Here is a 14314-nt window from a genome sequence, read left to right on the forward strand (position 1 = left end):
TTTGGTTAGATTGTAGCCATGCTTTCCATTGAAAGAAAGACATGCACAGGAGCCTGTCTACAGGATTACCAGCCTGTAGTTAAGAGGGCATGTTCGTCCCAAAACAAGCCCTGTATGGTGGCTCACTACTAGCAGACACTGTCAGAAATCTCCCATTCCCCTTTACAGGTCTTTTGTAGCTTCAGAAACCCTGACAATAAGCTTTGTGTTAAGTGGGTAGAAGAGAATAGGGAGTAAAACTGGGATGATGAATGCTAGAGTAGCAGAAAGTTTTAGTGGAGGCAAATTGTCTTTTAGTAGATCTCCAGATGGTATTCTGTCCATTCCTGTGTTGGTGAGAGGAGGATCTGGGTGGAGTGCTCTAATCAATTGTAGTGCTTTCTCTTGAACAGGTAGATTTGGAACAGGCCTTCTTTCACAACCAGCCTCCTTCCCTACGGAGAACAGTGGAATTTGTGGCAGAGAGGGTGGGATCCAACTGTGTGAAGCACATCAAGTAAGTGCTGATCACCTGTTCTGTGACTTAAGAAGTAACTTTACATTATAATTAGACAAAGAGTTGATCCTTTAAACTTGTGTGTACTGGGGAAAGAAGCTTCCTTGGGGGCGTGTTGTGTAGCAGAACACCAAGGCTGTGTAAGACTGCGCAGCAGCATCTGCCATTGTAGAGGGGAATTTGTGAAGGAATGTAGAGAGGAGTGGGATACATCTGTGGGACACTTTGTATGTGAATGCAGTGCAGCACTGAGACTTCATAGCCTGTTCAGAACATTCTTGCTAATGACAAGAAAATCTCCTATCAGAAATGACCTCTGGAGGTCATTTCTATTCAGACCAGGCCCAGCTTTCAAGTTAGGTTGGGTTTATTGGCACCTTTTCCATTTGGAAAAGTTTCCATCTCTTAAGGATGAGGATTCACCCAACCTCTTTCTACCATGTTCCAATGCTTAATTTTCCCAGGCTTTGTGAAAAATGTTTCCGTATATCCTGTCAGAGTATCTATCCATTGTTCCAGCTTGTGGATATTCCTGTCAATCTTTAGCAGTGCTCTTCCTGGAAGTCTTGTTCTGTCTTCTCTGTAAATTTCCTTCTCCCTTCAGTTTTTCTTGTTTCCAGGCTAGGTGAAACTGACTCCCCCTTGTAGGTATGTGCTCCAGCATCCCAGCTATTTTAATATTTTTTTTTCTTTTCTCCTGCAGTTACTCAAATTGTCAATGGCTTTCTTGTCCTGAGATCCCAAAGCTGGACACACTACTCCACATGCAGCCTCACAGTGATGAGGGAAGCAGTAACTTCCCTTGACTTGCGGGCTGCATTATTGCTATTGTCAGCCCAGTATAAGGTTGGCTTTCTTTGGACACTCCTAACTCCCTTACCTTTTTCTGGGACCCCCAGGTCCTTTCTGCAGAGCTGCTCTGTAGCCAGTAGATCCCAGCCTGTACAGGTGCTCAGTCAGCTCATTTCTCCCTCTTTTCACAGCCCTCCTGTGTGGCAGCCCTGCCCTCCAGCTCATGAGCTTGCTCAGTTTGCACTGTTCTGTTGTCTAGTTTGCTGAAGACATTAAATGTTATCAGACACAAGGAATGGTGGTTGTAGTGGGCTGCTGCTGACATCTTTGAACTTCTGAGCACTATCAGTTGAGCATCCAAGGGTATTACTGCCAGAAAGGAGACCAAATAAGTTTTTAGTAAAACCTAAAGGCTTTTGACTCTTGAGTCTTAGTGCTATTTTGGTGTCTTCATTGCTGTTGTCTTCCACACATACAGAACAAAGAGATGATACAGTACTAAATGCAGCATGATTGATTTGTTTTTAGCAGAGTGACTATTGCATTTGAGATGGGTATCTCCCTACACTGGGGAGAAGAGCTGGGTACACTTGGTGTGCACTCTTTCTTGTATTGATTTCAATCTGCCTGATTGTTCTTTGTTTTGTTGCAGGGCAACACTGGTAGCAGAGCTAGTTCAAAGGGCTGAAGCCATGTTGCAAGATAAAGTGAAGGAGGAGGATGTTAATCATGACAAACTGCTTGAAGAGGTGTGCACTCATCTGTATGAGGAAGGGGCCCAGGCACTCATCAAAGGCAGAGAGTAAGGAGGAAAAGTTATTTAAACATGTGCCTTCCTATCTCTTCTTACTGCAGAATCTATAAGCCTAATTTAGCTTGGCCTGTCATGCTCAGGTTCTGGTAATTATAAACCATGCCCTCTGCTCTTCTTATGGTGAGTGTCTGCTGTGCTCCAGCCAGTTAATACTGCATTTGTAGGAAGGAATAAAGGTGCTATGTGTCCCTTTGCTCTGAACAGACATCCACTGCAGCTATTGTATTTCCCCTCTTTGGAAAATTGATATTGCAGCTTAGTTGCTTGTAATTACCCTTTCCTTGTCTTGTTCTTTTAGTCTGATTTATTGCATTGCTACAGAATGAACCTCTGAGTGTTGTCCAAGAACCTAGACTAATCCTGTGGCACAATTTCTTCCTTTTCTTGTAGATTTTGCAAAAAAAAAGGTCCTGAGGCAGTAAGGGTGTTGTTGCCAGAAGAGACATCTGCAGCAGTATGTATTTTCCCTAAAACTTATTAAAAGCCTTGACTTTAAGTCTGGATCCATGACCATTTTTCCATTGCTGCTTCATGTATCCCTTAATAGCTCAGGTAAAGAAAATCTATTGATGCCCTCATTGGGAGGACTGAGAGATAGCTAAGAAGAGTCACTTCTACTGGGCTGCCTTGCATATTCTGGGCAAAGTGATATTCCAGCTCATAGCTGACTAATGAGGCTAGAATGTTATAGAAATTGCATTTATCTTGCAAAGATAATGCATTTTTCTAGCATCAACTTCCACAAGAGTTGATGAGGTTTTTGCAAAATCAAGATGGGTCAATTGTATTGCTCAAACTAGCTGTTTCCATAGATGTAGTGGTGTCAGTTTAATTGTTGCATGCCAAAATTAAGCTTTTTCCTCTAGACTTCCTTCTGAATTTTCACTGACTGCAGCGCTGTGGCTGATAGTAAATCTCCTATCATTTTTTATCCTCCCTGTACAGGTTTTAAGTAGTGCAGAAAACATTGCAGTGGAACTGGCTACCGAGAGAGCCTGTGGCTGGCTCTCTGCCAACATTGCAGGTGAGTGTTTTTACCTTGAACTGGAGCTTCTAACCTGTGCATTGTACTCTCTTTTTCTGAGATCAAGGGATAGACAGTATTACAAACTTGGTCCTACTTGTTTTTCTTTTAGTGGAAAGTATGCAGTTACTCTGTTCCTCCTTGCTTAGAAAGAATAGAAATTATTTCCAGCTCTAAGAACCTTTTTGGGGGATGTTTTGGGCTTGGCCCATGGTAGTGATTTTTAGTTATGGAGTCTTGTAGGATGGTGAGAGTAAATGCTTCTGAAAATGTCATCTAAGCTGAAGTTGTCTTAGCACTTCCAGTGTATACAGACAACTGCTCTCTCAAGCCACCTTATGGTTCACATGTATAGAGTGCTTCTGAAATCTAAAGTCTAAGTGTTTGTAAAACAAACACTTCTTGGACTGGGTGTGTTTTCTGTAGGCTGAAGGCAATGTAGTCCTTTTATTCTGTAATACTGCACTGGCAACTCTTCAGAGTCTTTGAAAACCCATTTTTTCAAGAGGTTGTGCCAAAAGCCTGGGGAGGAATGCCCAAGTACCATTTGCAGCCACAGGAGTTTAGTGTTTTGGATGCTGATCAAAATATATTTTGGTAGAAGACATATGGTTTTTATGGGCACAGTGGTTGAACTGGAATGATCACACTGAATCAGCTTTCTACTTTGGCATTGCCTTCTGGCTTAGCTACTGTGTTTGTTAAACCCATGGAAATATTTTTATGGGAAGTGAGATGAGTTGCCAGCAGTACCTGGCAGTGATGGGTGGCTGCCTTCTACAGCTGTGGGTTAGCACACCCTCTCCACATTTGTCTCTGCACATTAAATATAGTGGGATGTCAGAGAGAAGGGGTTGAAAATGTAAACTGTCTTTTTTCCTTATTCACTGTGGCCCTTGGAATGAGGGTCTAAGAGTGTTTGGAAATGATTCTCTGCTTCAGTGGAGATAAAAACTGAAGCAGACAGGATTTGTTCTCTGTTCTATAGCTCTCATCAAAAGGGAAGTGAAGGCAACCTTCAACAGAATGCTGAAAGTCCCAGGATTTCCCTTGCCAGGTGAGGATGCTCTTGAGTTGAGAAGGGACTGTCCTCCAGGCTGTCAGCACTGTGCTCCATTTCCCTCCCAGATCATCAATGAGATTAAGGTACACAGTATTCACTTCCTGGCTTGCCTTTCTGTTTTTCATGTTGGTGTTTTTGTGGTTTGGTTTTTTTTTTGTGGTTTTTTTTTTTTTTGGGGTTGGTTTTTTTTTTGTTTTGTTTTTTTTTTTGTGGTTTTTTTTTTTTTTTTTTTTTTTTTTTTTTTTTTTTTTTTTTTTTTGTTTTTTTGTTGTTGTTGTTTTGTGGAGGTTTGTTTGGGTTTTTTTTAAGAAAATGTTCTGGGTATGAGGAGGTGACTATGAGGAGTGCTTAGGAAGCATGATGGAAAGTTCTCAGGTTTTTTCCAACCCCTTTTTGCTGTGTCTAGATCAGAGTTCCCTGTTAGGAGTGCTATCTCAAATACAGGATTTCTGGTAGCGTGGCAGTGTGGCCTTTTTGATATGAGTAGGATGGAAACCACAGTGTGGACACCATGGTATTGTGTGCAATTTTGCAATCATTTAACCTATGTACCCCATAAGGAAAAGAATTCTGAACACCTCACCTTTTACGGTTATGTATTCTGCCTATGTTTTTTGCAGCTGCTTGTCTGCTTGACAGATAAGTAATGCTGGTTATCACTGTCATTGGTTTCCCAGCAGCTGTGTGAAAATGAGTTCAGATCCTTTAATGCTTTCTTGCTTGTGCTAAAATAAAAAAAGGAGGGTAAGTTGTATGAGGAAACCTCTGGGTTGGCACTGAAGCTTCCCTGACAATATAAGAGGGCTCTGGATTTCTGTAGCACTTCTACCCTGAACTACTTGCTGTGCTGTCAAATTCATCTAGAGCTCTCAGTACTAGTACTTTTAAGAAATATGAATTTGTTGCCATCATTGAATATTACTTCATAACATTAGTGAGAACTGTGCTAGAAAATGAGATTTTGGTAAGGTTGTGAAAAATCAGCTTTAATCTGTCTTACGAAATGTATATATATTAACTTAGGTTCTGGTTTTAATGAGGACCCAAGAACTATTTATGAACTGCTCTGTCACAGGTCCAAGGATCTGTTTGTGGAAAAGCAGTATACTAATGTGTGTGTTACTGCTGTCTTTCTCATCAAGGATGTGCTCTGTGTTGCTGTGGGCCCACGGGAAGAGGGTGAAGTGGTTGACTACATGTGGCTGGAGTGCTTGCTGGGAAGGTTGAGTCAGACACTTCGATGCAGAAAGGTAAAAGATGTAAAAAAGCAACAAAAACCCCCTTTGAATCACTTTGGACTTGATACCTGTAAACTTTTTAATTTGCCTTGCTTCACAGTTGAGTTCAGTTGAGGCGTTTTTATTTGAGCTCAAATATGGCAATGTTGCACTGCATTTTTTTACTGTGTAGATCTGCTTGTTACTTCAGTTTGCCTTTGTGAATCCCCTTTTCATATATGACATTTTCTCCTTCAGTCTTTAGTGGTCTCCTCATTACAGCTCTGTGCTTCTTGCTGGAAATTGCCTGCTCTTCTTGGATATTTTTTATCCCTTGGGAATCCCTGTTTTGTCTAGTCTGCTGTATGGGGAAAAAAATATAACTTTTTTTGTGTTTCCCAGTTCATATGTCCCACATCAGAACAGCAGCTGGCCAAGTGCACGGTTGAGTTGGCATCTTTGCTGGGTGAGTTATGATAAGCTATTTAAGACTTAAATCTGTTACTACAGTTCTCCTTGAGGTCAGAGATGTAAGTATTTAGCGCTCATGGATATTTAATTCTCTTTGGTGTCACTAAGCCTGCAGATTTTTTTCTGCCAAATTGGGTGGTTGCTCTTACTCCCTCTTATGTTCTGCGAAAGAGAATTGTACAGTGACTAACCAGCCTCTGATCTGTTTCACATCTGTTGTTTTTTATTTATTGACACTTTCAGTTAAATATGGGATATGTTTTCCAGTATTTCTGCCTCTGAAAATTTGTGATTGAGTTTGGGCTTTTTTCCCTAAAAGTAAGGGCCTTTTCCATTAAATTATGTTTTTATGGCTTTTTAAGGGAAAGAATGGAAGTAACTTGTTTTCTGTGTATTATGACTCCTGTGAACATTTTCAATCTGTTTTTTTCTCTTGCTCTGATGTGTAAATACAGTTTTTCTCTGAGCAGGAGCTTGTGATCTCAATGCAGGTGTGTTCTTCATGGGCAGCCTTCTAATTTTGTGGATTTAGAACCAACTTTAAAAATTTTATACATAATTTGTCTTTCTAAATTTCCATAATTTGTCTAAACTATGGACAACTGTTCAGTCTGTCTATAGACTTAAATGTTTAACTGCTACTCTTCTCTCCTTTGCAGTAACACCTAGGTTCTCTTTGACTAAATATTAGGCTGACTTTCAAGACTTGGGGCTATATTCCAACCAGTTGGTGTTCTTTGAGGAATAGAAATCTTTTCCTATGTCATACTGTCTGTATAGTTTCAAAGCTCATAAGTTTGTATATTTCCAAACTCCAGTCCTCTTAGGTTCATTGGTTGTGCTCCCTAAGTGTGCTGCTGAACCCAGATGATGACTATAAAAGGAAATAATGCAGCTATAGGAGTTCATTTTTCATCTTTCTCTTAGTTTCAGATCGTGTTCCTCTGAGTCTTGGGATCAAATCCCCAGAGAAGAGCCCTGAGAGGCTGCGTGGAAAGAACAATCCCACCTGTGGCCTCCTAAAGCTGCTGTTCTCCATCTGGAAGGAGGACTTTGGGACATCTGTGCCTGTGCAGCTGCTCTTCAGCAAGAAGAACATGGGTTATCTCGCAGAAGCCGAGCAGCGAGAGGTAAAGCTCACTGCGATGTGTGGAGAAGGCTGGCACTCGTGTAGGAATTCTGCCAGCCTGCAGTGCTCACTGGTGGCTCGTGTGACTCAGGCCAGCGGGGTTTGGCCACTGCTGGCTGGCCTTGTTTCTGCGGGGCAGTGAAAGAGAGGGATGTGTACAGATGTCAGGGGTTGGTACCTGCCTGGGGGTCTCTTGGGAAGGCACAGTTTTGGTTAGGAGCCAATGAAAATTTCGCCTGGGATATTGCAAGGACTGTGACTCTCATCAGTTGCACTCTTGTGTCTTTTATCAGCTTGCATTTCTGCATGCATGTTGGTGTTACAAGCACCCCAACAAAAGCTGAAAATCACCCTATTTAATTGCAGGCTAAACCCAGCTTATTTCAGGAATTAAAGAAATAATTTTTCATGCTGTTTTTGATCAGGCAGGAACTAAATTCTTGCTGTGTTTATAAACTGAGAATTTATGGTAGAATACCATATACCTACCTTTATGGTAGAAGATAATCAGTGTATGAACTAAAGGAATTGTGTGCACTCATTTTGGATGTTGCTCTTGCCTTCATTGTCACATGCAGATGTGCTTGCTCTTTTTTGCCATGTTCTGATCCAAAAAGAAAAGTATGAATTATATATAGATAAAGAAACAAGCACACAATCCACTTCTTTTTAAGTTGTTGATATTTCCTTCTCTTGTGCAGTGGGATTTGTTCCTTTTCCTGCTTCATGGTCTTATAGAACATGAACTAATGAGAACTAGTGAAATCCAGAGTTGCCTGCATATCCTTGAAGAGCTCCCTTGGCCCTCAGTAAGTAATTAGATATGCATGAACAATAAGTGAAAAAAAAGTCAGGCTATATAAACAGAAAATCCTTGTGTTTCTATTTAATATAGATAAGGCCCATAATCTTCCCATCTGTTGTTCCTGCTTAATGCAAAGGAAGGACTGGTTTCCAACAAGTTTGTTTCTTTTGCTAGTGTTTGGCTGAAAGCTGTACTTGTGTGAATCCAACATTGTCCATGCAGTGGAAACATTTCCAAGAAAATTGTAAACCAGTTTGGAGACCAGCTGGCTCAGTTACCAGTTTTCAGTTCTAGCCTGAGTTCTAGCCTGAGTGCTTGCTGCCTTCCAGCTGAGAATGATGTGTTGGGAAGTGTCTTAACTGACCAGTCTTCCACTTATATCCCTGTGCCTCCTACCACCAGAGTGTGAGAGCATTTGGAATGTTCTAGAGGAGTCTCACTATTCTGGCCACAATTAAAATGTAGGAATCCACCCAAATGCCTTGCTAAAATGGACAGTATTCCAAGGCTGGTGAGCACTTGCATTTTGGAGCTGTTTTAACCATTTAAATTGTGGTAGCAATCTTGTCTGAGAAGGGTGTGGGGATCAGAGGGGAGACTGAGCATGTCTGCAGGCATTCATCATTGCAGTCAATTCTGTAGTTCCTCTAGGTTTTTGCACTGGAAAACCATCAATATGTTTAACCTTGTAAAGTTCTTTATGGAAAAATTAAGGCAGCCTCTCTTGTTTCCATTACTAAGGGTTCTCTGGTTTGTGTCTGTTTGTTGCAGGATTTTGTAAAAGACCTGAAAAGGCTGTCCCATGTATTTGTATCAGAACATCAGATAGAGGAGCCCAGGACTAACCCTTGTGAGCTGACCAGACAATCTCTAGCTACTGTGACCACACAAAGTTAGCAGACGTGGACTCTGTGGACAAAAATTACTAATGAAGATGCAAATGGAATTTTCAGTGTTTCTGAAAGGATTGGGAGCTCTTTGCTGGGAGCATACTGAAGCTAAGAGGTCACTTTGTGCAAAACCTGCACTGGGCTTTCTGTTATGGGCATTTTGCCGTGGTGACTCTGCTGAAGGATTTACATCGGCAAATGAATCTCCGAGTCAAAAGTCTTTTAAGCACCTTGATTGTATCTCAGAGCAGCTGTTCTTTGGACTCAGAGACACTTTTTGTATTTGTGCAGCAACAGGCTGTGACTAAACCCAGGAATCAACTCAAGTTACTTTGTGATCAGAGAGATGGTTTCTTGGTTTCTCTTAACTCAGTGTGACTTCTCATGTTGTCTTTTAACAAAGCCTCTACAGTCAGGGGAAGGAAGAGGTGAACCTATATGACACAGAGATGTGCCTATATTTATTTTTCATTGTAATCTCAGTGTTGAAGGTTTGATTTTAAATTTTTAAGACTGATTTAAAAAGTTAAACCACATTAAATAAATCCACTAGATCATTGATGGCATTATTCCTAAAGGATGTAGATGCTTAAGTGTTTTTCCGTCTCTTGTTGGAAACAGAACTTGCAATTCCCAGGGTTTTTAATAGAAATAAGGAATAAAATATCTGTTTATATTTTTTACTGAAGACAGTATTTTTAAGACACTTTTATAGTTGTGAACATAAATGGCATCTGGCTGCTATTCACTGGTTTTTTATAATTTTTCTTGCCTTGAGTTTGGGTTTTATCAGTCAGGAAGTGCTGCAGCAAGAGAACTACAGCCTGGAAGAGCAGAAAAAGTAGTGAAGAAGCACTGTGATGTTCCCTGGAGAGTGGGTTTTGAAAGGGGCTCGTTTCTTGGAGGACAGTGGGCATTTTCTGCCCTTACAGACAGATTGTCACCAAGAGTGTGACCTCCTGTTCACTCCCTTCTCCCCAAGTATTTCCTTCAACTGATGTTTGGAGCAGAGACTGCTGGTAAGTAGCAGAATATCTTTAGGATATTCTAAAGATATCCCTTCCCCAAAGCAGTGAGGACATTATTTCCTTTTGTCTAGGAATGTCCTATTAGTGTAGGTTTTTCCAGAAAGCAAGTTCTGTGTTACTTAAGAATGGCCTCTGGACAAGGTGAAGCCCAGGACTGTTCAGCTTGCTAATTAACTAACCTCTTCCCTTTACAAGGTGAGAAAAGGTAACATCTTGGAGTTAGTGATTTAAGCAAAACTACATACAGGACTCATTAGGTAGAACTGTGGTTTCTGTTAAAATATGTGATGCAGAAAGAGAAATCATAGAGGCACATTAGTGTCTGACCTATATTGTAATTTTTCTTGTCTTGTTTACTAAGCACTATATCGAAAGATTTGTCAGGTTCCACCTGCATTCCTCTTTGTAGGGGCTTTCTGATGTGAATGAAAGAGTCCCTAAAAGTAGGCATGCTGCAAGACAAATACAAATTGAACAATTCAATACAAATTGAAGAGCAAGTACACCATATCATGCCATACCTGCTCCCTGAGGCTGAGTATTACGTGATGTTTTGCTGCAGATCTCATTTGAAATTGTTGTCATAATAAACATTATTAAATGTCGTGTCTTGTGTTCAAGCTGTCAGTGCAGAACCTCTTGGTATTAGGCTGAAGAACAAAACGGGTACGAAGCATGGGGCAGAGAAAGTGCAGCACAGACCCCCTGCCTGGCCTGTCGAGCTTCTGCTGAAATAGAAATCTACTTTGTTATGTAAGGGAGGGCAGGGTGGTGAAAGGGGAAGAAGCTGGAATACATAGGAGTTAAAAAAAGATGCTCCTGGTTCTGGCATGGATTTTATTTGGGTATCATGAAACTGTTTGTATAGATATCATGGCCACAGCCATTTTTTTGAACTCGGTAACTGGAATTATCCCTCTCTAGTACACATTTTGAAGTTTTTATTTAAATGTGACCAAGCCCCAGGAGCAGTTTCCAGCAACCAGAGAACGCAGTTGTGCCCTGTGGGACAGGAGACACTTCTGCAGTGGGACCCAGCAGGTAAGAAACACCTCTGTTTCTGTGTTTTTAAAACTTAATGCAGTGACACTGGTTCTTGGGCATCCCACAGCCCCAGTTACGTTTGCTCTGTAAAAGCAGACACCCTACTCTGTATCCAAGGCACAGGGGCACTTGTGGAGCACAGGTTTTCTGCCTGTGGACACCTGGCTGTGCGACTACGCCTGAGGACATGAGCCTGCAGCCCCCTGGGCCAGTGGCTTTCTCTCAGCATGAGTCCCTGGGCACTGCTGCTGGTGCCACAGGTGCTGCAGGCAGGAGAGCAGGAGCTCAGTGAAAGCCAGCTCTGCAGGTGTGGCCTTTCTTCTGCCAGTCTTTCCTATTGCAAACTCACAGGTCTCCAAAGAGCATTAGGAAAAGTGGTGTTATATTAGCTTCCTTCTGAATGTGCTGGTCTGGGGCATTGTGTAACAGGACTTGGGAAGAAGCTACACCCAACTTTTTTTTTTTAAATAACCAAACAAAACCCCCTTTGCTTGGAGAAAGCACTGTCACAGAACCCCAATTTAAGCAGTGATTGGCTTCTTGATTCTTGTGCCAAAAGTTCATGTTCCATGCTCATTCCTCAGCAGGTAAGTAGGAGACCTACGTCTGTTATCACAAACTTGCCTTTGTGTTGGTTTTCTATCCAGCATAGTTTCATAGATGGGTATCTTAGCTGGAGCAAAATAAGGTGGGGCACATTTTCTTGTGTAGAAAATACCATTTATTGTGGATATGAAAATAGCAACCTTGATTCAGGAGCAGAGATGCAACCCTAGGTGGTACAATATAATTGATCATCTGCTGCTCAGCAATAACTTACAGGAAGTTGGTTTTTGCCTGTTGTAGATAAACAAATTTGATATCTGCTGGGCCTTTTTTTCTTCCTTCCAAACAAACCAATGCCATACATTAGCAAGTACCAAAAAATGTTGTATTTGCAAAAGAAAACATTCATATAAATAGGCTTTTTAGTATCATTTGAAGACTGTATTAAAAAAAAGTTACATTAATTCAATACTGATAAAAATAAAACTTAGCTTTTATAGCATATAAAAACACTTCAAACCAAGCATATATAAATAACTTAATTTGTAAACGTAGAAAAAAAATTAAGTATATATAAAAATAAACATCTGATGCACTGTACAATAAGACACTATCCTTCATAGGCACTGGCATCATTGATCAACAGGAGTCCCCCGAGATGTTTTTCCTACAAAAACTGCTTTATCACTAGTGCCATGTCCAAAATAAAAGGGAAAAAAAGCAAAGCACTGAGCAAATCTGTAGTGGGTTGTATAAGGACCTCCCCTACCTCCTCTGGAAAGCTACAGAAGCAGCACTGGGCACAGAGCCAATATCCTGTGCTGCTGGTTCTGCTCATTTTTCCTGGGGCTTTACTGTGCTGCCTTGTCTGCTCTTCCTTCTGGGTTTCCACTGAGGAGAGGGCGTTGACATTTTACAAATCTAGAAATTTGTCATTTTGCTCAGTTGCAGAAAACTGACAGGTTACCCATTCTTCCTTGAGGGGCTGTGTAAGACATGTGATGCTCAAAGTGAACCATGCTGTGACTCAGGCTTTTAGCAAAAGGCTGCACCTCACCAAAAAAAAAGAACACTAATATATTGGTGTTAAGATTGTAGCCATGACTATCTAAAGATGAAACAAAGCAAATTTGTAAGTGAAAGGTTTTGTTACCCTCCCTGATCTAGTTAGAGGAGGAAGCCTTGGATGGGTATGTATCAAAACTGCTATTTTCTTACGTATCAATTTAAAACAGCTATTGTCTTTTCATTTAAAACTCACTATATTAGTAACTGGAAGTAACATAGAAGCTGAGACCCAAAACTGCACCTGTGCAAAAATAGAGTAAAAGTAGATCTTGGCTCTTGACTCAAAGTTGGGAAGTGCAGCTAACTTCACCATATGCTGGGAAAACTGACCTTGTATTGAAAGCAACTGTGTTAAAGCAGCAGGCACTGGCTGCAGTAGAGTGGATGCTTAAGTACACATTTCCCACTTGACAAATTCAAAGTGCAAGATCTTCTTGAACAATGTGGGCTTTTTTTGAGCTAATGAAAGCATAACATAGCAGCTTTTATTGCTTAGATATATCTAAAGTGATTCTGTACTGTTGTGCTGAAGAATTAAATGAAGTTATTTGGATACTTGAGGTGGTTGTAATTTTGTTTAAATTTATGAACATATGAACCAGCTAGGGATTGTGTTGAACAAATGTGTAAAGCCTGACAGCAGGATTGTTGAACTAAGTGCTACAGAAGTCCCATGAGGTAACTGAATGGGAAGAGTCTGTATTTGCTGCAGTGAGACAGCTGGTCACTTTATGAACAAAGAAATGTGGTAAGACTATGACCAGGCTATATTTTCAGCTCCTAATCCATTTGGGTGCAAGGGTAGAAGGGCTGATTATGAAAAAATATTGGAGCTACTCTTACTTGCAGGACTTAAATTCTAGGAACAAGCTGATTACTGAGTACTAACCTATCCGTGATAGTGTCACTGTGTAGAACAGTTTGGTTTCTTTATTTCAAAGCACCTGATTCTGCAGTACAGTAAAACTGTGTCCTGAGGTATGGTGGTGTCCACTGATGCTGCATAGTGTAGTGGCAATCTGAAACACCTTACACTGGCTGCAAGCAGTCAGCAAATACATGAAAAAAACCTATCCAGGGTGTAGGATGACTAGTGAATATTGCACTGCTTTGACTTCCCTCTTCAAGGGGAAGGGAACGGGCAGCCAGCTAAGATAAATGATTTATCTACACAGTCAGGAATTCTGAATTTGGTACTTATCTCATCATTAGAAAGTGGCCTTGCAGCTCTGCTCAAGAGCTTGTGAAAGGTCTCAAGCCATACAGATACTGCTTCCAGCCTAAACTTACCTACAGAAAGAAGTTATCTCTGAAGTTGCTTGGAAACAGGAGCTAAGTAATATGCTCTATGATTCTGGCTATTGTAAAGCAAGGTCTCTTCCTCTGCTCTTTATAGAGCAGAATACCTTTCTTCTTGTGCATGGAAGTTTTCCACTGCTGTTTCTAGGAGGAGAGGTTCCCCACTAAACTTGCTGCGTTTCTTATGAGCAGTGTTGGCTAAAACAAATGATCCTGTTCTCCAACTGCACTTCCATATAGTCCAGCAGTAGCAGCCAGGCTCCTGAAGTGAGGCTTGATGGTGGCTGCTTCAGGAGACAGTATTTTCCATGGCACTTTCCAACACCTGTGTGACCCTCTGAGCTGTCAGGGGCTTTTCAGTGTCCGGTGGTGCTGCAGCACTAAGCATTGAGCAGGTGAGCCAGCTGAGCAATCACCAGGGGCTGCTGCTTTGCCATGGAGCTCAGGAGCCTGGCGGGGATGGCCGGGGCAGCAAGGTCCACCTGCAGGGATTAGAGGAAAGGCTGCATGGTGGAGTTTGTACCTGCTTTAAACAGAACACTTCTTCAATCTGGAATAGCTCTGATGTAAGGAGTATGCGTTGGGCACAAAAGTACTTAACAGCCAAATGCCATCATTACTGTGTGGT

At 41.3% G+C, this 14314-nt stretch overlaps 2 protein-coding genes across 2 annotated transcripts in view; one reads left to right on the top strand and one right to left on the bottom strand.

The window, feature by feature from the left end:
• CDAN1 (codanin 1) overlaps nucleotides 1-10334 on the top strand; it is a 31675-nt gene extending 21341 nt beyond the window's left edge. Inside the window, exons 19-28 of the mRNA XM_053979732.1 lie at nucleotides 393-496; nucleotides 1941-2090; nucleotides 2493-2556; nucleotides 3048-3126; nucleotides 4115-4272; nucleotides 5332-5439; nucleotides 5809-5872; nucleotides 6805-7007; nucleotides 7708-7815; nucleotides 8583-10334. Coding sequence (XP_053835707.1) covers nucleotides 393-496; nucleotides 1941-2090; nucleotides 2493-2556; nucleotides 3048-3126; nucleotides 4115-4272; nucleotides 5332-5439; nucleotides 5809-5872; nucleotides 6805-7007; nucleotides 7708-7815; nucleotides 8583-8708 — 1164 coding nt within the window. The 3' untranslated portion in view covers nucleotides 8709-10334. The remainder of the gene's footprint in view (nucleotides 1-392; nucleotides 497-1940; nucleotides 2091-2492; nucleotides 2557-3047; nucleotides 3127-4114; nucleotides 4273-5331; nucleotides 5440-5808; nucleotides 5873-6804; nucleotides 7008-7707; nucleotides 7816-8582) is intronic.
• Nucleotides 10335-11733: 1399 nt separating this feature from the next.
• Nucleotides 11734-14314, bottom strand: part of STARD9 (StAR related lipid transfer domain containing 9) — a 97374-nt gene continuing 94793 nt past the window's right edge. Inside the window, 1 exon segment of the mRNA XM_053980684.1 lies at nucleotides 11734-14168. Within this exon segment, the coding sequence (XP_053836659.1) occupies nucleotides 14067-14168 (102 nt within the window). The 3' untranslated portion in view covers nucleotides 11734-14066.

The sequence above is a fragment of the Vidua macroura genome, chromosome 6, assembly GCF_024509145.1.
Source record: "Vidua macroura isolate BioBank_ID:100142 chromosome 6, ASM2450914v1, whole genome shotgun sequence".
Classification (NCBI taxonomy): Eukaryota; Metazoa; Chordata; class Aves; order Passeriformes; family Viduidae; genus Vidua; species Vidua macroura.